The sequence below is a fragment of the Somniosus microcephalus genome, chromosome 21 (assembly GCF_052327205.1).
Source record: "Somniosus microcephalus isolate GS21.2 chromosome 21, FLI_Smic_1.0, whole genome shotgun sequence".
NCBI lineage: Eukaryota > Metazoa > Chordata > Chondrichthyes > Squaliformes > Somniosidae > Somniosus > Somniosus microcephalus.
The window spans coordinates 80032025-80056217 of record NC_141007.1 but is presented as its reverse complement, the minus strand read 5'-3'; the positions used below and the strand labels follow the sequence as shown (position 1 = coordinate 80056217).

Here is a 24193-nt window from a genome sequence, read left to right as displayed (position 1 = left end):
CAGAGGCAGTGTGAACAAGAAACTGGCTAAGGGACAGAAAGCAGAGAGTAGTGGTGAACGGTTGTTTCTCAGACTGGAGGGAAGTGTACAGTGGTGTTTCCCAGGGGTTGGTATTAGGACCACTGCTCTTTTTGATGTATATTAATGACCTGGATTTGGGTATACAGGGCATAATTTCAGAGTCTGCAGGTGATACGAAACTCAAATGTAGTAAACAGTGAGGAGGATAGTAACAGACTTCAGGAGGACACAGCCAGACTGGTGAAATGGGCAGACATGCGGCAGATGCAATTTAACACAGAAGTGTGAAGTGATACATTCTGGTCAGAAGAATGAGGAGGGACAATATAAACTAAAGGGGACAATTTAAAGGGGGTGCAGGAACAGAGAGACCCGGGGGTGAACGTACACAAATCATTGAAGGTGACGGGACAAGTTGAGAAGGCTGTTAAAAAGCACACGGGATCCTTGGCTTTATTCATAGAGGCACAGAGTACAATAGCAAGGAAGTCGTGCTAAACCTTTATAAATCACTGGTTGGGCCCCAGCTGGAGGATTGTGGCTAATTCTGGGCACCGCACTTTAGGAAGGATGTCAAGGCCTTGGAGAGGGTGCAGAAGAGATTTTGGTTCCAGGGATGAGGGACTTCAGTTATGTGGAGAGACTGGAGAAGCTGGGATTGTTTTCCTTAGAGCAGAGAAGGCTAAGAGGAGATTTAGTAGATATACCTGCAGTAAACAGGGCAGTGAGTGAGGGAGGGGCAGAGGAGATGAGTGAGGGAGGGGGAGAAAGAAAGACTTGCACTTATATAGCACCTTTCACGACCACCGGACGTCTCAAAGCGCTTTACAGCCAATACTTTTTGAAGTGGTGTCACTGTTGTAATGTAGGAAATGTGGCAGCCAATTTACGCACAGCAAGATCCAACAAACGGCAATGGGATAATGACCAGATAATCTGTTTTAGTGATGTTGATTGAGGGATTAATATTGTCCAGGACACCGGGGAGAACTCCCTTGCTCTTTTTTAAACAGTGCCATGGGATCTTTTACGTCCACCTGAGCGGGCAGACGGGGCCTCGGTTTAACGTCTCATCTGAAAGACAGCACCTCAGACAGTGCAGCACTCCCTCAGTACTGCCCCTCAGACAGTGCAGCTCTCCCTCAGTACTGCCCCTCCGATAGTGTAGTGCTTCCTCAGCACTGCACTGGAGTGTCAGCCTAGCTTTATGTGCTCAAGTCCCGGGAGTGGGACTTGAACCCACAACCTTCTGACTCAGAGGCAAGTGTGCTATCAACTGAGCCATGGCTGAGTGAGGGAGAGGGGTGAGTGAGCAGGGAGGGGGAGAGTGAGGGAGAGGGGAGGGAGGGGGAGAGGGGAGGGAGGGGGAAAGTGAGGGGGAGGGAGGGGGAAAGTGAGGGAGGGGGAGGGAGTGTGAGGGAGGGGATGAGTGAGGGGGAGGTGGTGAGTAAGGGAGAGAGGGGAGGGGAGAGAGGGGAGGGGAGAGTGAGGGGGGGGGTGAGGGAGAGGATGAGTGAGGGGAGGGGGAGGGAGGGGGTGTTGACGGAATTTAGTGTCGCCTCCGCTAAGTTTGGGTTTGGCCATTTTAAGAGTGCGGGTGGTCCCCACCCCTCGCCCTGGCCAGTAATTGACTGCGTCAGCCTGGGCCCCACTCCGGGGTGACAGGTCTGCGGACCCCAAACCAGAGACACTCCGAACAGCACAAAACGGCCCCATCCATCAAAACAGAAAATACAGTGAGCGGAAAGTCCGAAGCCAGCGACTATCTGCTGCCGGTACCGAGTGTTCGCTGATCGGAGCCTGTGCTGGGGAACAGGGGGTTAAATTGACTTTAACCCCCCGGAGTCTCCCTGGAGCCTTGACCGAGGACCGGCTCCCGATCGGGACCCCCCCTAAAAAAATAAATAAAAGCAGCCCGAAAATGACCATCAAACACTTTCCATTCCCCGCCCTGGGACCTGGTCATTGTAAAACTCCAGCACTTTGATTGGCGAGCCAGCGATCAGCGCTTTGAGCAAAGTGTTTCCTGAGGGTCTGAGCTGCGCCTCTCGAACCCACCGCCGTGTCCAGTCCCACCGAGAGCCACATCTCCACAAACATTCCCAGTGAAGGAATTCACTGATACCAAGATCGGTGCAATAACAGCAGTGGGGGAGAGAGAGAGTGAAACAGAGAGAGAGTGAAACAGGGAGAGGGAGAGCGAAAGAGGGAGAGAGGGAAACAGGGAGACAGAGAGAGTGAAAGAGGGAGAGAAGGCGAGAGAGAGAGAAATGGAGAGAGAGGGAGTGAAACAGGGAGAGGCCATCGAAAAAGGCAGACACAGGCAGACCTGGCTGCCCAGAGAGGACAGGATATGCTCTCACTGCAGTCAGGGAGTGGTGGAGACAGAGATGCACTTCCTCACAACTTGTGGAAACTATCAGGACATAAGGGGGAATTTCTACCCAAAATTCATAAAAATATGCCCTGAATTCAAAAATTTGAATGACCACCAAAAACTCCCATATCTATTAGGGGAACAGAGAAAATGCGTAACATTAGCGGCAAACTATGTTACAGCTTGCCATAAGCAGAGGGACAACCAGTGACCAGTGAATCTAAGAAAAGATTATATGCATATTATATGTGTGTATATTTATGTATACATGGGTATATTTGTCTATACACTGTATGTCTAGATCTGCGTTTACGTGTTCAATCATACATATTTTTCTGTGCTTTGGCAACATAAGATGTATCTTGTCATGCCAATAAAGCAATTTGAATTGAATTGAATTAAATTGAGAGAGAGTGAAACAGGGAGAGAGAGAGAGTGAGTGAGTGAGTGAGTGAGGGAGGGGAAGTTACTAATATGAGAAGGTATTAAGCTCTCACTTTATAAAGCGGGTGTGTTTATTTGGGCTGTGGGAGGCGGGAGGAGCCCGGTGTTTAGGGATGTGTGTGGAGATGTTCTCGGGCAATGATAACAAGGCGATGGGAGCGCCGCGGTGCGGCGAATGAAGTGACGATATCGCGGTATTAACGCCTGCTCCACAGTGACAGGACACGAGCACCGGGACACTTCTCGCTGCGAATTAACACTTAGCAGCAAATGTAAAGGAGACCCAATTTCCTCGGAGCCGGATTTGCCCGAATGGGGACACAGTCCTCTCTGTACAAAGTTTAATAAACAATCTTAATACAAGAAATAACAACAGAAAATGCTGGAAAAACTCAGCAGGTCAGGCAACATCCGTGGAGAGAAATTTGAGTTGACGTTTCGGGTCGGACCCTTCTTCAAAACTGGAAAGAAAAGAAACTAGATCGAAGGCAGGGCTGCGATCGGACAAAAGAATAAAAGAAACAAAAGAAGTAAAAGAGATTAGAAGCTAGACGAGATGGTAATAGGCTGGGATTAGGTGTAAAGTGTACTGGCAGGGCAAAAGATAGCTGCCAGGTGTGAGAGAGAAACAAAAGGAAAGGCGGGGGGGGGGTGGGGGGGGAAGGAGTGGAACAATTACAAGAAAAAATGAAATGGGGGCCGAGCTTATGATCTGAAATTGTTGAACTCGATATTGAGTCCGGAAGGCTGCAGAGTGCCTAATCTTAATACAAGGTCTCGATCCAGACTGAGCTGAACTCCGCGGGAGTGACAATCACACTTTCATGTTTATTGACAACAATCCCAGACACAATAGTTTAACTTTTAAAAATAGAGGCGATGGTTTATTTTCTAAACAGGAATTGTTTCAAATCACAATTTAATTTAATTGGGGGCAGCCGCCAGATTTCAGGGACAGACAGGGTGGAAACATTAGCGTGTGATCGAGGGACTCCAGACACCAGCGCAAACCCCGCTATTACCGCTCCATCTGATCCAATTCTGCTATTTCGGCCTTATGTAATCAGCCTCTCCGCCCCACGGAATGGAAACACACAGTGCATTCCAGGCACCCAGAAAGAGCCGTCCCAAATATTTACAAGCCCTTTGATTATTTGTGTGCGCAGTTGCTGCTGAGAGCGGCGGGAGACGGCGGGCCTGTCCTGCCCTGGCCCACAGACTGAGTGGGGCCGAGAGAAGGCAGAAAGCATAGGCTCCCAGTGTGCAGCCGCCCACAAGCTCATAAACCAAAGATTCCCTTTCTCTCATCCCCTCCCTGGAGCAGAGTTATTCTCAATAATAAATAAAGCTTTGTGTCTCCGTCTGAGAAATAAAGGGCGGGTTGTCTAACACGTTACACTTTATTTCACCTCCTTTGTAATGAAAGTTTATTTTTTCCTCGTCCACAAAACTCTAATGAGGTTTAGGATGGAACATCATTCAGGATTGTGGAGTGTGGGGCAGATTGGAGATTCCTTGGGATTAACAGTTTTGGAGAGCCGGGCCTATTGATTGAGGTGAAACTGTGTCAGAGAGATATCGATAGAAACAAAAGACAAATACTGGAAATAAAAACAGAAAATGCTGGGTGACGAAGGGTCATCGACCTGAAACGTTAACTGTGTTTCGCTCTCAGATGCTGCCTGACCTGCTGAGTATTTTCAGCATTTTCTGTTTTTATTGTCTATATATAAATCTATTAGAGGAATATCCTTCAATGGTATATCAGAGAGAGACTGAGTATATTAGAGACTGTGTGTATATTACAGACACTGTATATTAGAGACTGTGTGTATATTACAGACACTGTATATTAGAGACTGTGTGTATATTACAGACACTGTGTATTAGAGACTCTGTGTGTATATTACAGACACTGTATTAGAGACTCTGTGTATATTACAGACACTGTATATTAGAGACTGTGTGTATATTACAGACACTGTATATTGCTTTTGAAAAAGGAGTTTGCACATTCTCCCCGTGTTTGCGTGGGTTTCCTCCGGGTGCTCCGGTTTCCTCCCACAGTCCAAAGATGTGCGGGTTAGGTTGATTGGCCATGATAAAAAAAAATTGGCCCTTAGTGTTAGGGGGGATTAAATATGTGGGGTTACGGGGTTACGGAGATAGGGCTTGGGTGGGATGGCTGTCGGTGTAGGGACCGGGTGCTAGGGTTTGGATGATCAGCCATGATCTCGTTGAATGGCGGAGCAGGCTCGAAGGGCCGAATGGCCTACTCCTGCTCCTAGTTTCTATGTTTCTATGTTTAGAGACACTGTGTGTATATTACAGACACTGTATATTAGAGACACTATGTGTATATTAGAGACACTGTATATTAGAGACACTGTGTATATATTACAGACACTGTATATTAGAGACACTGTATATTAGAGACACTGTATATTAGAGACACTGTGTGTATATTACAGACACTGTATATTAGAGACACTATGTGTATATTAGAGACACTGTATATTAGAGACACTGTGTATATATTAGAGACACTGTATATTAGAGACACTGTGTGTATATTAGAGACACTGTGTGTATATTACAGACACTGTATATTAGAGACACTATGTGTATATTAGAGACACTGTATATTAGAGACACTGTGTATATATTAGAGACACTGTATATTAGAGACACTGTGTGTATATTAGAGACACTGTATATTAGAGACACTGTATATTACACTGTGTATATTAGAGACACTGGCCTAGAAATTCGGTGGGCTGCGCCACCAGTTAGCGCCTAAAGAGGGCACTCAGTGGCTTTAGCGCCACTGGCCGCGCCTCCCACGATATTTAGCGGGGCGCTAATGGCGGCGTTAACCTGTTGCGCTGCGCCGCCTCATCGGTGTGCGCAGCGCCCCGCTACCGCCCCGATCTCGATATTTGGCAGCGAACGCCTCTGTAGCGCCGCTCGCTAATCGCGCCCGGTTCACGGGGCCTTCCTATGGCGGCAGTGGCGCAAATTAAGGTGGAGGTGCGGGGCGGCCGTTTTTTCCGGCGGCCGCCTGCCAGCAACTCCGTCCCCGGCCTCCTGAACCCCCCCCCCCCGGGCATTGCCGGCTGTTTCCCGAGTGCCCGGCACTTCTCCTCGGTGCCGGGCTCTTTTGCCGGCACTCATGATCGGGGATCGCACTGGTGCAGGCCCCTCCCCCTTAAGAACGGGAGGAAGGCCTGCAGTACCGCAGCGCGCCGTGCCGCAGCGTGTGGCTCTGCGGCACGTTGCGCAGCGATATTCAGTTTCAGCGCCCTAAGAGGAACGTGGAGCGCCTCGAGCCTCGCCCCGTGTCCCTCTTGGGGCGCTCAAGCTGAATTTCCGGCGGTCGCTACTGCTCCAAACGCTGCGCTAAATCCGGCGCCCAGGCGAGCTTGGCGCCCCGTTTGCGGCTCCACCCAATTTCTCCCCCACTGTATATTAGAGACACTGTATATTAGAGACACTGTATATTAGAGACACTGTCTGTGTGTATATTAGAGACACGGTGTGTATTATTAGAGACACTGTGTGTATATTAGCGTCTGCGCTCACTCGGAGGTCGAACTCCAAACCATCGTTAACACCTTCACCGAAGCGTACGAGAGCATGGGCCTACACTAAACATCCGTAAGACAAAGGTCCTCTACCAACCTGCACCCGCCACACTGTACTGCTCCCCGATTATCAAAATCCACGACAAGGCCTTGGACAACGTGGACCACTTTCCATACCTCGGGAGCCTACTGTCAACAAGGGCAGACGTCGATGACGAAGCACAACACCGCCTTCAGTGTGCCAGTGCAGCCTTCGGTCACCTGAGGAAGAGAGTGTTTGAAGACCAGGACCTCAAACCCGGCACCAAGCTCATGGTCTAAAGAGCAGCAGTGATACCCGCCCTCCTGTATGTTCAGAGACATGGACCATGTACAGCAGGCATCACAAAGCACTGGAGAGGTACCACCAATGCTGCCTCCACAAGATCCTGCAAATCCATTGGCAGGATAGGCGCACCAACGTCAGTGTTCTCGCTCAGGCCAGCATCGAAGCTTTGACCATTTTGAGAGGCCTTTCTGATTTTAACAGTTTTCCCACATGCTGCACGTCTCCTCTGGAACACGCCAGTTAATCCTGGCGGCCTCACAAGTGGATTGCTTACTAACAGCTGCAGCTCCACCATTACAAAGGAGTTTTCAGCAATCTTCATTTGCAGGTGGCAGAACTTTGTTGTCTCAGGTCTGGGCGAACTTTTAGCAGGCCTACTCATTGTTGTGGAAGTTTGGAGCCTGACACCCATCTCCAGTGTGACCTCCTGGAAAACCCCTCTCCCCACCTTGAATGAGCGCTTCCTCAACTGAGGCATATACCAGAAGAATGGGAACCATTTATTTCCTTTCCTCCTGGACATCAGATTCGGATGAAGACCAGCCGTGGCAGCAGCAGAACCCTGAACAACAGCAGCACCAATAGCAGGAGCTCCAAGCTGCTGCTCACCCACCTGAAGCTGCACAGGCCAGAAGGCGCCAGCGCGCGACCACATTGCTGCCCGGGGTGCAAGGGACGCACTCATCTTGACCAGATTTGCTTAGCCTGCACAATCAAACACTTTTGCCTTGCACATTCTTATCAGACCATCGACAATGGCCAAGAACCTGCGGATTCCTATCAATCTGACCACCATACTGACAATTGTAAGTTGCCCTAAGCCCTCAATGTGGAAGTCCCATTTGCGAAATGACACACACCACAACTGCAACAGTCTGCCAACAGAATTTTTTAATAAGCAAGTGATGGCATTTAAAAAATAAACATAACATTACACCCAAGTGACTACCCTTGTGACTACTTGTGCATTATCTTCCTCTTACGCGTGCTCCTACGTGGTGCTTCCCCTGTGGGTTCAGCAGATGTGGAAGCCCCTTGCTCACTCTCCTGCTGCTCCTGTCTCGACACCTTTGGCGGGCGTCCTCTGGGGTTGTGAACCTGTGAGGGCTCGGCAACAGTCTGCTGCTCCTGCGGCTGTGCAGGGGTTGAGATGCCGATCTCAGTTGGGTGAGGACTCTGGTGGGGCTCTGACCGAGGGCTTTACAGTGGCATGGTCGTGTGAGCGCTTGGAGAGGAGCCCCCACTTCCTTGCTGTCTGCCACCAACATCCCTCTCATGGGTCAGCCCCACTTCAGAGCTAGCAAGTGGCTTGACAGCACCTTGCTGCACTTCAGGGGGGCCATGAAGACCCGTTTCTGCATTGGAAGTCCTACTCCAGAGGACTTGCATGAATGTCTGGTTTGTATGCTCAATAGCTGACCATCGCTCCTCAAGAGATGTCAGTCTATTGTGAACAATGACCATGTTTTCAAGACCCTGGCGACTAAGCTCCTCCATGGCCGTAGCCATCCTCTCTACGGTAGCCATCCTCTCCTCTACGGTAGCCATCCTTTCCAGGGAGGTTGCCATCCTTTCCGTGGTGATGCGTTCATGCGCCAACGCCTCCACAAAGGCTCTACTCATGTTAGCGATGGACTCCTCCATTCGCTCCACACTCGCAGCGACCCTGGAGACAAAACCTGCCAGAGACTCCTGCACCTGTTCCTGGAATTCCAGCACCGCTGTCCTCTGGATGGACTCGGAGGCACAGGGTCAACATGCAGCGGAGCCGAGCTGGGAGCGTCCTGCGCCCTCCGACGAGGACCCTCCACTGCTGTCTCTGTCTCCACCATTTGCTGATGCTCACTTGTGAGCTGTGATACACCAGGTGACAATTCTACTCTATGTCCTGAAGGTCCCACCGAGGTGCGAGTGTCTGCGCAGGTGCTGGGTGCGCTGAATTCTGCTGATGCTGCGCCCTCAGAGGTTGCAGCTTCCTCTGAGGAGGCTGGAGGCTCAGGCTGTTCCTCCTGGATAGTGGGGACGAGGGCTTTCGATGGTCCTGTGGGGGAGTAAAGGAAAGAGTCAGAGATGTGAGGTAAAGGTTACATGCACATTGAATATTGCAGATGATCAAAAGTCAATCAGTTAGAGCATCAGAATCATTATCAGTGACTCATGCAATGTCAATGAGAGAGATGATAAACTATTCTGTCACCAGCTTGCTCTGATGCGCCCGTCTGTCCATCCCCCACTTGCGCATCCTCCTCCACTCCCACGACCTCCAGGGCCGCTTCCTCCCAGGGGGTGAGCTGGGCTACTGAGGGTGGCCCTCCTCCTGCCCTCGCTCTTTCCCTCTTATTGTGGGCTCTCTTTTCTTGCAATGAGGGAGACAAGTGGTGTTTTAGTGAGAATGAAGGAGTGAGTGTAGAGAATCCATATCATTGATGGTTAGAAGAAGACAAAGATGGAGTGAGGTGGCTAGACCAAGGGCCCTCCCTGTGTGTTGTAAGTTGTTTTCATAGCATCACAGTGATAGGGAGTGTGAGGGCTGCATAGTCGAATAGTTAGGTGAATGTGACCGTAGAGAGGGAATGGGTAAGGGTGCAGGGATGTCAGTGTCAAGTGGGATGTGGAGGAAGAGGTTGCTAAAGCTGAGTGCTGGTGAGGAGAGGCAATGGGGATCTGATTGAGGGTGATGGGAAAGTCATACTCACTTTTCCAGTGCGCAGAAGGTCATGAAACCTCTTCCTGCACTGCAGCCAGGTTCTGCGGCACATAGACAAAGAGTTGACCTCCTGGGCCACTTGCATCCACACAGCTTTCGTCTACTGGGGAGGCTTCTTCCTCCCTGAGGAAGGGAAGAGCACCTCCTTATTTCCGCTTGCTCCCTCCACCAGAGCTTGCAGGGCGGCGTCATCGAACCTTGGAGCACACTTTGGCCTACTGCTGGACATAATGGCTGGAGGAATCTATCACAGTAAAGGGCATAAGGTTTGCAGTCTGCAGAAGAAGCAAGGCTGCTTGCAGGCCTTAAATCCAGCAGCACTGAGGACATCACTGGAGGTGACTTTCAGGATGGAAAGATTAATTGGGCTACGGGGTTCCCACACACTGGGAATCAATTGCCCAATTAGGGGAAAATCGCTCTTTTTCTCCACATCACACGAGTCGGGTTCAGGACTCGAAAAACACCTGACATGCCTCAGCCCGCCCACGCTGGCAAAATCGAGCCCTGTGAGTATATTAGAGACACTGTGTGTGTGTATATTAGAGACACTGTGTGTGAGTATATTAGAGACACTGTGTGTGAGTATATTAGAGACACAGTGTGTGTGTATATTAGAGACACTGTGTGTGTGTATATTAGAGACACAGTGTGTGAGTATATTAGAGACACTGTGTGTGAGTATATTAGAGACACTGTGTGTGTGTGTATTAGAGACACTGTGTGTGTGTGTATTAGAGACACAGTGTGTGTGTGTATTAGAGACACAGTGTGTGAGTATATTAGAGACACAGTGTGTGAGTATATTAGAGACACTGTGTGTGAGTATATTAGAGACACTGTGTGTGAGTATATTAGAGACACTGTGTGTGAGTATATTAGAGACAGTGTGTGTGAGTATATTAGAGACACAGTGTGTGAGTATATTAGAGACACTGTGTGTGAGTATATTAGAGACAGTGTGTGAGTATATTAGAGACACTGTGTGTGAGTATATTAGAGACAGTGTGTGTGAGTATATTAGAGACACAGTGTGTGAGTATATTAGAGACAGTGTGTGTGAGTATATTAGAGACACTGTGTGTGAGTATATTAGAGACACTGTGTGTGTGTATATTAGAGACACAGTGTGAGTATGTTAGAGACACTGGCCTAGAAATTCAGTTGGTTGCGCCAGCCGGTAACGCCATAAGAGGGGTATATTTCCAGCGCTAGGCACTTAGCGCCCGGGCGCAGGCCGATCTGCGCCAACGCCCAAATTCAGTTGACATTTAGCGCCGGCGCCAAGTGTTTGCGCCCGCTCAGCTGCGCGCACAGCTTATGACGTCATCTCGTCGTGCAACGCTGTTTGTGCGCCCCAAACCGGAAATTCAGTGGCGCCCGCCCAATGTGGGCATGGCGCTGCTAAGAACTGTGAAGTGGAACGCAACAGAGGCCCTGTGGGCCTCGGGGAGTGCTAATTAAAGGGCACTTACACTGACCTATAAAGCCCAGCCATTTTGCTGCAATGACTTTACTGCTTTGGATTTCTGGACAGAGACCAAGGGACAGAGCTTACTGATTTGGGACAACATAGGAGAGGTATTTTTGGCTTCTGGCCAGTGCTTTGACATTTGATTCATTTGATTTCACTGTTTTCAACTTTATTATGGGGGCTGTATGGGGGTCCAACCCTCAGTTGCAGCATTATGTGCGAAGGGCTCGCAGACGCTGTGAGAGAGGGCCAGCCATGCCTAGACGCAGAGGGGCCATCAGGCGTCGGCAACGTAGGCCTTACCCACTCAGGCAATACCGGCAGCAGGTATCCTATCTCACCATGACTGCAGCGCATTGTGTTAAGAGGCTGCGCTTCAGAAGGGAGGTGGTTGCAGAGATCTGCCAGCTGCTTCACAGAGATCTGCGTCCACAGCTGATGTGCAGGACGTCTCTCTCGGTGGAAGTGAAGGTCACGGTGGCTCTGAACTTTTATGCAAGCGGCTCCTTCCAAGCCGCTGCTGGGGACATAGCGAACATCTCCCAGTTCGCCGCGCATCGCTGCATCCGGCAGGTCACCGATGCACTTTTCGCGAGGAGACACCAATTTATCTCCTTCCCCATGACCCGACAGAGGCAGGAGCAGCGTGCAGTCGGATTTGCCAGGATCGCGCGCTTCCCCATGGTGCAGGGCGCCATTGACTGCACGCATGTGGCTATGCGGGCACCTATCCACAATGCCGAGGATTACCGCAACCGGAAGGGCTACCATTCCCTAAATGTACAGCTGGTGTGTGACCACAGGCAGCGCATCCTAGCTGTCAATGCCCGCTTCCCAGGAAGCAGCCACGATGCATTTATCCTGCGCCAGACTACTGTGGCTGACATGTTCGAGGCACAGCCTCCACCAAGGGGATGGCTTATCGGGGACAAGGGCTACCCTTTGTGTACATGGCTCATGACCCCGCTCCGCGCGCCCAGGACCCCAGCGGAGGAGGCATACAATGAAAGCCATCAAGCCACAAGGAACATCATAGAGCAAACGATAGGCGTCCTCAAGCAACGGTTCCGCTGCCTGGATCGTTCCGGCGGATCTCTACAGTATTCGCCGGATAGAGTCTCCCAGTTCGTCGTCGTGTGCTGCATGCTGCACAACCTGGCTATCCGCAGGACTCAGGCACTGCCACCTGACATTGCACCACCACCTCAGGAGGACCATGAGGAGGAGGAGGAGGAGTACCAGCCCAGGAGGGAGCCACAAGGTCCAAGGGCCGTCCACCGGGGGCTTATTGATCGACACTTCTAGGCCCCCTGTCAGGGAATGGGCTGTGGCAATGAACGCACCTGAAGGCAGCCGCACCGCAAGCCCTCAGCCGGTTAACGCAACAACCACTTGAAACTTGAGACGTGGACATGCTGAATAAATAAAAAGCTTTATTTCACAAACTCAGGGCCCTTCCCACATGAAACAGAAAAACAGACAAGACCCCCAAAAAACAGTCAAAAACATCTGTCACTCCCAAAACCTGGGGAGGACTAACAAAACTTGCCCATCCAAATGGCCTTCATCATCGGCCTTACAAAAATAAGCCCCCCCCCCTCCACAACACAAACACCCCCATAAAAACAAAAAATGCCTTGATCCTCGGCCTTACCAAAATAATGCCCCCCCAGAACACAAGCCCCCCACAATATAAAAAAAACCGCTATCACCACACTCTAATGGGTGTGCCGAGAGGGCGAGTCCTTAGACAGGCTTCTCTGGCCCCTGCCCGACCTGCTGCTCCGCCTCAACCTGGGCCCTGCGGGTGTGGCAAGGCTGGGGGAAGGCTCATGAGGGCCACAATGCGTGTCGGCAGATGCCCTTGGGGGTCGGCCGAGACGAGGCCCGGCCCGGGAGGGGCCGGCTGCTGACTGCTGCAGCTGTGGCTGGCCAGCATCAGTCTCAGCAGCAGCTCGTCGCACCTTGGCTGGGGGAGTGGCAGTGTCGGCTGCACCAATGGGGGCAAGCTGGCTGATGGCAGGCGCGCGCTGCTCGCCAGAGACACTGGCACTCGGCCGGGCTGGCAGTGCAGCAAGCGCAGCAATCTGGTGGAGGCCAGACCGCTGTGCTGCAGCAGGGCGGCGGGTGCCCTGGCGATGCTTCCGCGCCACAGCGAGTGTGGCAGAAGTGAGTGCCCGAACTGCCCTGGTATGTGCCCGCATCAGCTCTGCCAGTGTCTGGACGGCACCACTCATCTCGCGAGTCGCGTCCTGGGCTGCCGCGAGTTGCTGGACACCCCTGTCGTGCGCTGCCGCGAGTTGTTCGACCCCCCTGGCCTGTGATTCCCCGAAAGCGACCACACTATGAGCCAGGGACTCAATGGCCTGAGGCATCTGTTGCACAACCCCCATGAACTCCTGGTGGCACCGCTCAGACGCCGCCGACATCTCATCGAGGAGGCGCACCTCCTGGGCGAGGACCGTCTCCGGACTGGAGGGCGGACTCTCCCTCTGGGGAGAAGGCCGCCGAGCTGGCCGACTCTTCCCGCATGCCTCGAGCCCACTGGGCCCAGGATCTGCCCTCCCCTGCAACACCTCCCCCCTCTGGGGAGAAGGCCGGCGTGCTGCCGGACCCTTCCCGCGTGCCTCGAGCCCACTGGGCCCAGGATCTGCCCTCCCCTGCAACACCTCCCCCCTCTGGGGAGAAGGCCGGCGTGCTGCCGGACCCTTCCCGTGTGCCTCGAGCCCACTGGGCCCAGGATCTGCCCTCCCCTGCAACACTTCCCCCTGGCTCTCCTGCAGGCCAGACGTCTCCCCTCCATTGCCATCCCCTGGAGCGGATGAGGGTTCCCCCGATGTGCCGCCTTCCTCCTGGTCCTCGTCGTCCTCCTCCTCCAAGGGCCTGGCACTCTGAGCTTCAGGGACCACCTCCTCCTCACCAGCTGAAAGCAGGAAGGCACAAGAGTAGCTTTAGAGTGAGGACAGGGCGCCAGCGAGGGAGGCCTGAGTGGTGGCATTATGCGCATTTGTCGGTCAGTGCGAAAGGATGTAGATCTGAAGCGCAAGGGCAACGACAGAGGTCCAACTGGTCATGTCCTTACCAGTGGGTCCCAGTACAGGGTCCGCATCTCCGATCGCAACAGGGCCAGTCACCCGGGCACGCATGAGTCGAGCCACGCTCTCCTCCAGCTCACTGAGCGCCTGGTACTCGGGACGGCCTCCACCGGTGACAGACTGGCTCCTCAAATTCCGCGCCAGCTTGGCCTGCAAGAGAAAGGACGGCCTCTAAGTACAGTGTGGTGCCCTGTTGCTGTGTGCACTGCCTCCCATGGTCGAATAGCTTGGCCAGTGTGTTAAGTGCAGAAAGTGCTATTAATGATCATGCCAGTGCCATTGCTGCGGGAGGAGGGCTGCCCATTAGTCCTTTGAGGTCCCTTTGCCCATAATGTGAGGTGCACATGCAAGGATGAGGAGGACACTGGAAAGGGTACTCACCTTCACCGTCCGAGTGAGGTCGTTGTACTTCTTGCGGCATTGGTCCGCACTCCTGGGGACATCGCAGGTGGATGACACCCTGCGGGCGATTTTCCTCCAGGCTTTCCTGTACTGGCTCCTGGGAGCCTTCTTGCCACTGTCCGGGCACAAGATCTCTCTTTTGTTTTCGACACCATTAATCAGCACCCTCAGAGCATGCTCTGAGAAGCGCTGCGCTCGTTCACGGGCCCTCTCCATGGCTCCAGGCGCTATTTTGGCCCACCAGCAGTGTTGAGGCCTAGCTGCAGGGCTCCAGTATGCAGGGCGTGGCAGCAGTCAAAGTCGACCCTTCCCCCTTTAAGAGCTGGCCGGCGTCAGGGTGTCTGCTGTCAATCAAAACATGACCGCACCTGCGCTGCGCCCGGCCTCGGCGTTATCAGGCCGCATCGTCGGCTTAGCGCCTGAAGAGAGCATTGCAACGCCAGTTTCAGCGCTCGGCCAAACTCTTGGCCAACTCTACTGAATTTCGGCGATGTGACCTACACTTTCCGGCGGGCGCTAACTTTAGCGAACGCCCGACTTTAGCGCCCCAAAAGTGTCCAGACTGAATTTCTAGGCCACTATGTGTGAGTATATTAGAGACACAGTGTGTGAGTATATTAGAGACACTGGCCTAGAAATTGAGTGCCCTTAGCGCCGATTTTGCGGCGCTAGAGGGCCTAGCGCTGCAATTGGCGCCGGCGCCGAAATTGCCTGGGGCCCTTCCGCCGCGGTAGACCGGTAGCGCTGCGCTGGCACCGATGACGTCATCGGTGTGCGCAGCGTCCCGGTTGCCATGCCGATGGGCCCCAGCGCCGAAATTCAGTTGCGGCCGCCTCGCCCGTGGCAGCCGCAACTAAGACTCTGGCAACAGAGTCTTACAAGTCTTTGCGCCGGCGCATTAAAGGCCCCGCGGCGGCCGGCCGCTTTCCCGCCGGCCGCCTGGCCGCAGCTCCCTCCCCGGACTTCCCCCCCGGAACAGAAGCAAGCCCGGCACTTGTCCGAGGTGCCGGGCTCATTTTTAAAAAGATTTTCGCGGGCCGCGGCCGGGTGCAGGCAGCTCCTCCTTAAGGGAAGGAGGAGGCCTGCACTTCCCGAGCCTGCCGCACCGCATCGGGTGCCGCAGCGCCGGAATTGCGGCGCGAAACGGCAGTTAGCGCCGATTTACCGCCGCAAAGACCCTTCAGTAGCGCCGGCAGCCGTTTGGGCGCGGCCCTGCTGAATTTTTGGCGCGCGCAGGGGGACTTAGCGCCGGCACTAACTTCCGGCGCTAAAGCCCTGGCTAAGCCAAAACTCAATTTCTAGGCCACTGTGTGTGTGTATATTAGAGACACTGTGTGTGTGTATATTAGAGACACTGTGTGTGAGTATATTAAAGACAGTGTGTGAGTATATTAGAGACACTGTGTGTGTGTATATTAGAGACACTGTGTGTGAGTATATTAAAGACAGTGTGTGAGTATATTAGAGACACAGTGTGTGAGTATATTAGAGACACTGTGTGTGTGTATATTAGAGACACTGTGTGTGTGTATATTAGAGACACTGTGTGTGTGTATATTAGAGACACTGTGTGTGAGTATATTAAAGACAGTGTGAGTATATTAGAGACACTGTGTGTGTGTATATTAGAGACACTGTGTGTGAGTATATTAAAGACAGTGTGTGAGTATATTAGAGACACAGTGTGTGAGTATATTAGAGACACTGTGTGTGTGTATATTAGAGACACTGTGTGTGTGTATATTAGAGACACTGTGTGTGAGTATATTAAAGACAGTGTGTGAGTATATTAGAGACACAGTGTGTGAGTATATTAGAGACACTGTGTGTGAGTATATTAAAGACAGTGTGTGAGTATATTAGAGACACTGTGTGTGTGTATATTAGAGACACTGTGTGTGTGTATATTAGAGACACTGTGTGTGTGTATATTAAAGACACTGTGTGTGTGTATATTAGAGACACTGTGTGTGTGTATATTAAAGACACAGTGGCCCAGTAATTCCTCTCTGAACGCGTGAGTACGGTCGGTGTACTCACGCGTCTGGCCGGAGGAAATGCCGGCGTTCAGCATGCACAGCGCATGCGGAGAAAACCGGCATTTCCAGTCCTCTGAACGAAGGGGTTCAGAGGCACAGCGCGGGCGACTGCACAGGCAGCGCTTGCGCAGTGAACTTCGTCGATTTCATTCATGGATTCAGTGAGGGTAAGTCCTTACAAGTTACACTTGAAAAAAGCATGTGTAAAGTTGCTCCAAGGCTGCGGAGGAAGATATATTTTATCGTGGAGCTTCTGAAAGGCAACATTTTTGTTAGGGAAAGGGAGGAAAGTTATTTTAAGAAATGATGAGGTAAGTTTTAAAGTTTAAATTTTTTTTTTTAAACGGGTTTTCAGTACGGTAGGTAGAAGGAGCAATTGTGGCTGTGTGAATTGAATGTGAAAATGAGTGTTCTAAAATGAGTAATGTAACATTTCCAACACTTTTAAGAAAGAAACTTTTCATCAGTAATAAGTAATTATGTATGTATGTCCGCATATATTCCTTTACGTATATGTATGTATGTTTTATATTCCTTTACTTATGTGTATGAATGTATAATTTTAATTATGATTTTCCAATAAGTTACTTTCTCTGAAAGTCATAATTAAATACATACATTCATACACATAAGTAAAGGAATATATACATACACGCAAAGGAATATATACAGACATACATACATAATTACTTAAAAGAATATATTACTGATGAAAAGTTTCTTTCTTAAAAATGTTGGAGTCATTTTTACATTTAATAAACACAGCAAATCCAATTCACATAGCCACAATTGATCCTTCTACCTACAGTACTGAAAACCCGTTTTAAAAAACAAAAATAAACTTTAAAACTTACCTCAGCATTTCTTAAAATAACTTTCCTCCCTTTCCCAAACAAAAATATTGCCTTTCAGAAGCTCCACGATAAGAAATATCTTCCTCCGCAGCCTCTGGAGCAACTGTACTCATGCTTTTTTCATGTGTAAGTTGTAAGGACTTGACCTCACTGAAAGCATGAATGAAAGCGGCGAATTTTACTGTGCACGCGCTGCCTGTACAGTCGCACGCGTTCTGCCTCTGAACCCCTTCGTTCAGAGGACAGGAAATGCCGGTTTTCCCCGCATGCGCTGTGCATGCTGAAAACCGGCATTTCCTCCAGCCAGACGCGTAAGTACCCCGACCGTACTCGTGCGTTTGGAAGGGAATTACTGGGCCAACATTTTACATGTCAATAAAATGAAAAATTTAACAATTGCACGATTTGCCCCCTCGCATCTGCGACTGAGGGTCCAAGGAGGTGCATTGCGCAAGAGGTCATCATCATACGTATCCTCACACTGTTCCCTTTCGGGAACTGTATGAAGTGGTGGAAGGATTTCTGGCCACATTAACACTCCTTCCGTGACCATAACCATCTTCATACCAGCCATTAGGGTGGTTAGTCCTATGGTGTGAGGGTTTTACGGGCTCCCACAACCCATCTGAGGGGGGGGCCACCCACACCCGCGGACGCAAGTATCCCGCTGGATGTCCACCCAGAATTTATAGTTGGAGCTCCGACTCCACTTGCCGGGACAGTCTGGAGTGGGGTTCGAAACCCTACTCCTTCTGGCCCAGCGGCGGGGATGCTTACCGCTACACAAAAGGCCCACTCCGCGCAAAAGGTGACACCCATACGTTTCCTGCGCCTTTTCCCTCCCCATGACTGGAGCCCTATGCTGCCACTTGAAAGACCAAGCTATCATCTGTCCTTTTTGCGGCGCCTTTGACTTCTCATTACCAATGATGAGCAGGCGCTGCGCCTCCACCTCGTTGAGGAGATTGCTGAGGTCATCATCAGTTCAATTGTGAGTTCTTTTAATGCCGTGAATTGTGCTCATTCCAGCCATTTCACGTTGCTAATCAGATTGGGCCTTTGGCGTAGCAGTAGGATCCCCGCCGCTGGGCCAGACAGGGTAGGGTTTCGAACCCCGCTCCAGACAGTCCCGGCAAGTGGAGTCAGAGCTCCGGCTCTAAATTCTGGGTTGACATCCAGCGGGATATTTGCGTCCGTGGGTGTGGGTGGCCCCCCCTCCTTGTATAGCTTGTGGGAGCCCGTAAAACCCTCCCGCCATAGGACTAACCACCCTAATGGCTGGTTCAAAGATGGTTACGGTCACGGAATGAGCATTAATCACGGCCATAAATCCTTCCACCACTTCATACAGTTCCCCAAAGGGAACAGTGTGAAGACACGTATGACGACGACATTGCTAAATAAATAAATGGAATAAAAAAAATTCTTTTAGGGCTTTTAAAAGTCTTTAAATTGCTTTAATTCTGTTTAAAACTACTTCAGATTCTTCAAAATAATGTAAACGTTTTAAAAATTTTATAAAAGTTCACAAAACATTCATAAAATAGCAGATAACTTACTTTCCCTGCAGCTGTGTAACTACAAAGTCCTCTGCAGCTGCTTGGAGAAATTGGGGGCATGTCCTACTACAATGAGACCTTAAGGGGCGTGTCTCACTTGCACAGCGCGCTCCAGGCTTCGCGCTGGCTGCACTCCTGGGCGGCGTGACGTCAAACGCTGCCCAGGATTCTTCTGTTTCAAAATGGAATTCCAGACGTCCCTGGAGGTGAACGGCAGGCGCGTCGGGGAAGTGCAGATCGGCGGCTTGCACGCGCGGCAAGCCACCGACCCGAATTACTGCCCCAGTGTGAGTATATTAGAGACACTATGTGTGAGTATATTAGAGACACAGTGTGTGAGTATATTAGAGACACAGTTTGTGTATTAGAGACACTGTGTGTGTGTATATTAGAGACACAGTGTGTGAGTATATTAGAGACACAGTTTGTGTATTAGAGACACTGTGTGTGTGTATATTAGAGACACAGTGTGTGAGTATATTAGAGACACAGTGTGTGAGTATATTAGAGACACAGTGTGTGTGTATATTAGAGACACTGTGTGTGAGTATATTAGAGACACTGTGTGTGAGTATATTAGAGACACAGTGTGTGTGTATATTAGAGACACAGTGTGTGAGTATATTAGAGACACAGTGTGTGTGTATATTAGAGACACAGTGTGTGAGTATATTAGAGACACAGTGTGTGAGTATATTAGAGACACAGTGTGTGTGTATATTAGAGACACAGTGTGTGAGTATATTAGAGACACAGTGTGTGAGTATATTAGAGACACAGTGTGTGAGTATATTAGAGACACAGTGTGTGAGTATATTAGAGACACAGTGTGTGAGTATATTAGAGACACAGTGTGTGAGTATATTAGAGACACAGTGTGTGTGTATATTAGAGACACAGTGTGTGAGTATATTAGAGACACTGTGTGAGTATATTAGAGACACTGTGTGTGTGTATATTAGAGACACAGTGTGTGTGTATATTAGAGACACAGTGTGTGAGTATATTAGAGACAGTGTGTGAGTATATTAGAGACACAGTGTGTGAGTATATTAGAGACAGTGTGTGTGAGTATATTAGAGACACTGTGTGTGTATATTAGAGACACTGTGTGTGTGTATATTAGAGACACAGTGTGTGTGTATATTAGAGACACAGTGTGTGAGTATATTAGAGACACAGTGTGTGAGTATATTAGAGACACAGTGTGTGAGTATATTAGAGACAGTGTGTGTGAGTATATTAGAGACACTGTGTGTGTGTATATTAGAGACACTGTGTGTGTGTATATTAGAGACACAGTGTGTGTGTATATTAGAGACACAGTGTGTGAGTATATTAGAGACACAGTGTGTGAGTATATTAGAGACACAGTGTGTGAGTATATTAGAGAGTGTGTGAGTATATTAGAGACACTGTGTGTGAGTATATTAGAGACACTGTGTGTGAGTATATTAGAGACAGTGTGTGTGAGTATATTAGAGACACAGTGTGTGAGTATATTAGAGACACTGTGTGTGAGTATATTAGAGACAGTGTGTGAGTATATTAGAGACACTGTGTGTGAGTATATTAGAGACAGTGTGTGTGAGTATATTAGAGACACAGTGTGTGAGTATATTAGAGACAGTGTGTGTGAGTATATTAGAGACACTGTGTGTGAGTATATTAGAGACACTGTGTGTGTGTATATTAGAGACACAGTGTGAGTATGTTAGAGACACTGGCCTAGAAATTCAGTTGGTTGCGCCAGCCGGTAACGCCATAAGAGGGGTATATTTCCAGCGCTAGGCACTTAGCGCCCGGGCGCAGGCCGATCTGCGCCAACGCCCAAATTCAGTTGACATTTAGCGCCGGCGCCAAGTGTTTGCGCCCGCTCAGCTGCGCGCACAGCTTATGACGTCATCTCGTCGTGCAACGCTGTTTGTGCGCCCCAAACCGGAAATTCAGTGGCGCCCGCCCAATGTGGGCATGGCGCTGCTAAGAACTGTGAAGTGGAACGCAACAGAGGCCCTGTGGGCCTCGGGGAGTGCTAATTAAAGGGCACTTACACTGACCTATAAAGCCCAGCCATTTTGCTGCAATGACTTTACTGCTTTGGATTTCTGGACAGAGACCAAGGGACAGAGCTTACTGATTTGGGACAACATAGGAGAGGTATTTTTGGCTTCTGGCCAGTGCTTTGACATTTGATTCATTTGATTTCACTGTTTTCAACTTTATTATGGGGGCTGTATGGGGGTCCAACCCTCAGTTGCAGCATTATGTGCGAAGGGCTCGCAGACGCTGTGAGAGAGGGCCAGCCATGCCTAGACGCAGAGGGGCCATCAGGCGTCGGCAACGTAGGCCTTACCCACTCAGGCAATACCGGCAGCAGGTATCCTATCTCACCATGACTGCAGCGCATTGTGTTAAGAGGCTGCGCTTCAGAAGGGAGGTGGTTGCAGAGATCTGCCAGCTGCTTCACAGAGATCTGCGTCCACAGCTGATGTGCAGGACGTCTCTCTCGGTGGAAGTGAAGGTCACGGTGGCTCTGAACTTTTATGCAAGCGGCTCCTTCCAAGCCGCTGCTGGGGACATAGCGAACATCTCCCAGTTCGCCGCGCATCGCTGCATCCGGCAGGTCACCGATGCACTTTTCGCGAGGAGACACCAATTTATCTCCTTCCCCATGACCCGACAGAGGCAGGAGCAGCGTGCAGTCGGATTTGCCAGGATCGCGCGCTTCCCCATGGTGCAGGGCGCCATTGACTGCACGCATGTGGCTATGCGGGCACCTATCCACAATGCCGAGGATTACCGCAACCGGAAGGGCTACCATTCCCTAAATGTACAGCTGGTGTGTGACCACAGGCAGCGCATCCTAGCTGTCAATGCCCGCTTCCCAGGAAGCAGCCACGATGCATTTATCCTGCGCCAGACTACTGTGGCTGACATGTTCGAGGCACAGCCTCCACCAAGGGGATGGCTTATCGGGGACAAGGGCTACCCTTTGTGTACATGGCTCATGACCCCGCTCCGCGCGCCCAGGACCCCAGCGGAGGAGGCATACAATGAAAGCCATCAAGCCACAAGGAACATCATAGAGCAAACGATAGGCGTCCTCAAGCAACGGTTCCGCTGCCTGGATCGTTCCGGCGGATCTCTACAGTATTCGCCGGATAGAGTCTCCCAGTTCGTCGTCGTGTGCTGCATGCTGCACAACCTGGCTATCCGCAGGACTCAGGCACTGCCACCTGACATTGCACCACCACCTCAGGAGGACCATGAGGAGGAGGAGGAGGAGTACCAGCCCAGGAGGGAGCCACAAGGTCCAAGGGCCGTCCACCGGGGGCTTATTGATCGACACTTCTAGGCCCCCTGTCAGGGAATGGGCTGTGGCAATGAACGCACCTGAAGGCAGCCGCACCGCAAGCCCTCAGCCGGTTAACGCAACAACCACTTGAAACTTGAGACGTGGACATGCTGAATAAATAAAAAGCTTTATTTCACAAACTCAGGGCCCTTCCCACATGAAACAGAAAAACAGACAAGACCCCCAAAAAACAGTCAAAAACATCTGTCACTCCCAAAACCTGGGGAGGACTAACAAAACTTGCCCATCCAAATGGCCTTCATCATCGGCCTTACAAAAATAAGCCCCCCCCCCTCCACAACACAAACACCCCCATAAAAACAAAAAATGCCTTGATCCTCGGCCTTACCAAAATAATGCCCCCCCAGAACACAAGCCCCCCACAATATAAAAAAAACCGCTATCACCACACTCTAATGGGTGTGCCGAGAGGGCGAGTCCTTAGACAGGCTTCTCTGGCCCCTGCCCGACCTGCTGCTCCGCCTCAACCTGGGCCCTGCGGGTGTGGCAAGGCTGGGGGAAGGCTCATGAGGGCCACAATGCGTGTCGGCAGATGCCCTTGGGGGTCGGCCGAGACGAGGCCCGGCCCGGGAGGGGCCGGCTGCTGACTGCTGCAGCTGTGGCTGGCCAGCATCAGTCTCAGCAGCAGCTCGTCGCACCTTGGCTGGGGGAGTGGCAGTGTCGGCTGCACCAATGGGGGCAAGCTGGCTGATGGCAGGCGCGCGCTGCTCGCCAGAGACACTGGCACTCGGCCGGGCTGGCAGTGCAGCAAGCGCAGCAATCTGGTGGAGGCCAGACCGCTGTGCTGCAGCAGGGCGGCGGGTGCCCTGGCGATGCTTCCGCGCCACAGCGAGTGTGGCAGAAGTGAGTGCCCGAACTGCCCTGGTATGTGCCCGCATCAGCTCTGCCAGTGTCTGGACGGCACCACTCATCTCGCGAGTCGCGTCCTGGGCTGCCGCGAGTTGCTGGACACCCCTGTCGTGCGCTGCCGCGAGTTGTTCGACCCCCCTGGCCTGTGATTCCCCGAAAGCGACCACACTATGAGCCAGGGACTCAATGGCCTGAGGCATCTGTTGCACAACCCCCATGAACTCCTGGTGGCACCGCTCAGACGCCGCCGACATCTCATCGAGGAGGCGCACCTCCTGGGCGAGGACCGTCTCCGGACTGGAGGGCGGACTCTCCCTCTGGGGAGAAGGCCGCCGAGCTGGCCGACTCTTCCCGCATGCCTCGAGCCCACTGGGCCCAGGATCTGCCCTCCCCTGCAACACCTCCCCCCTCTGGGGAGAAGGCCGGCGTGCTGCCGGACCCTTCCCGCGTGCCTCGAGCCCACTGGGCCCAGGATCTGCCCTCCCCTGCAACACCTCCCCCCTCTGGGGAGAAGGCCGGCGTGCTGCCGGACCCTTCCCGTGTGCCTCGAGCCCACTGGGCCCAGGATCTGCCCTCCCCTGCAACACTTCCCCCTGGCTCTCCTGCAGGCCAGACGTCTCCCCTCCATTGCCATCCCCTGGAGCGGATGAGGGTTCCCCCGATGTGCCGCCTTCCTCCTGGTCCTCGTCGTCCTCCTCCTCCAAGGGCCTGGCACTCTGAGCTTCAGGGACCACCTCCTCCTCACCAGCTGAAAGCAGGAAGGCACAAGAGTAGCTTTAGAGTGAGGACAGGGCGCCAGCGAGGGAGGCCTGAGTGGTGGCATTATGCGCATTTGTCGGTCAGTGCGAAAGGATGTAGATCTGAAGCGCAAGGGCAACGACAGAGGTCCAACTGGTCATGTCCTTACCAGTGGGTCCCAGTACAGGGTCCGCATCTCCGATCGCAACAGGGCCAGTCACCCGGGCACGCATGAGTCGAGCCACGCTCTCCTCCAGCTCACTGAGCGCCTGGTACTCGGGACGGCCTCCACCGGTGACAGACTGGCTCCTCAAATTCCGCGCCAGCTTGGCCTGCAAGAGAAAGG

General features: G+C 51.7%; 1 protein-coding gene across 1 annotated transcript in view; it reads right to left on the bottom strand.

Moving 5' to 3' along the window:
* The window catches only part of LOC147103006 (uncharacterized), a 27499-nt gene extending 3306 nt beyond the window's left edge, over positions 1-24193 (bottom strand). Inside the window, exons 1-4 of the mRNA XM_085964050.1 lie at positions 24017-24193; positions 23118-23857; positions 14018-14201; positions 13119-13858 (exon numbers count right to left, since the gene is read on the bottom strand). Of these exons, the coding sequence (XP_085820176.1) occupies positions 13119-13858; positions 14018-14201; positions 23118-23857; positions 24017-24080 (1728 nt within the window). The 5' untranslated portion in view covers positions 24081-24193. The remainder of the gene's footprint in view (positions 1-13118; positions 13859-14017; positions 14202-23117; positions 23858-24016) is intronic.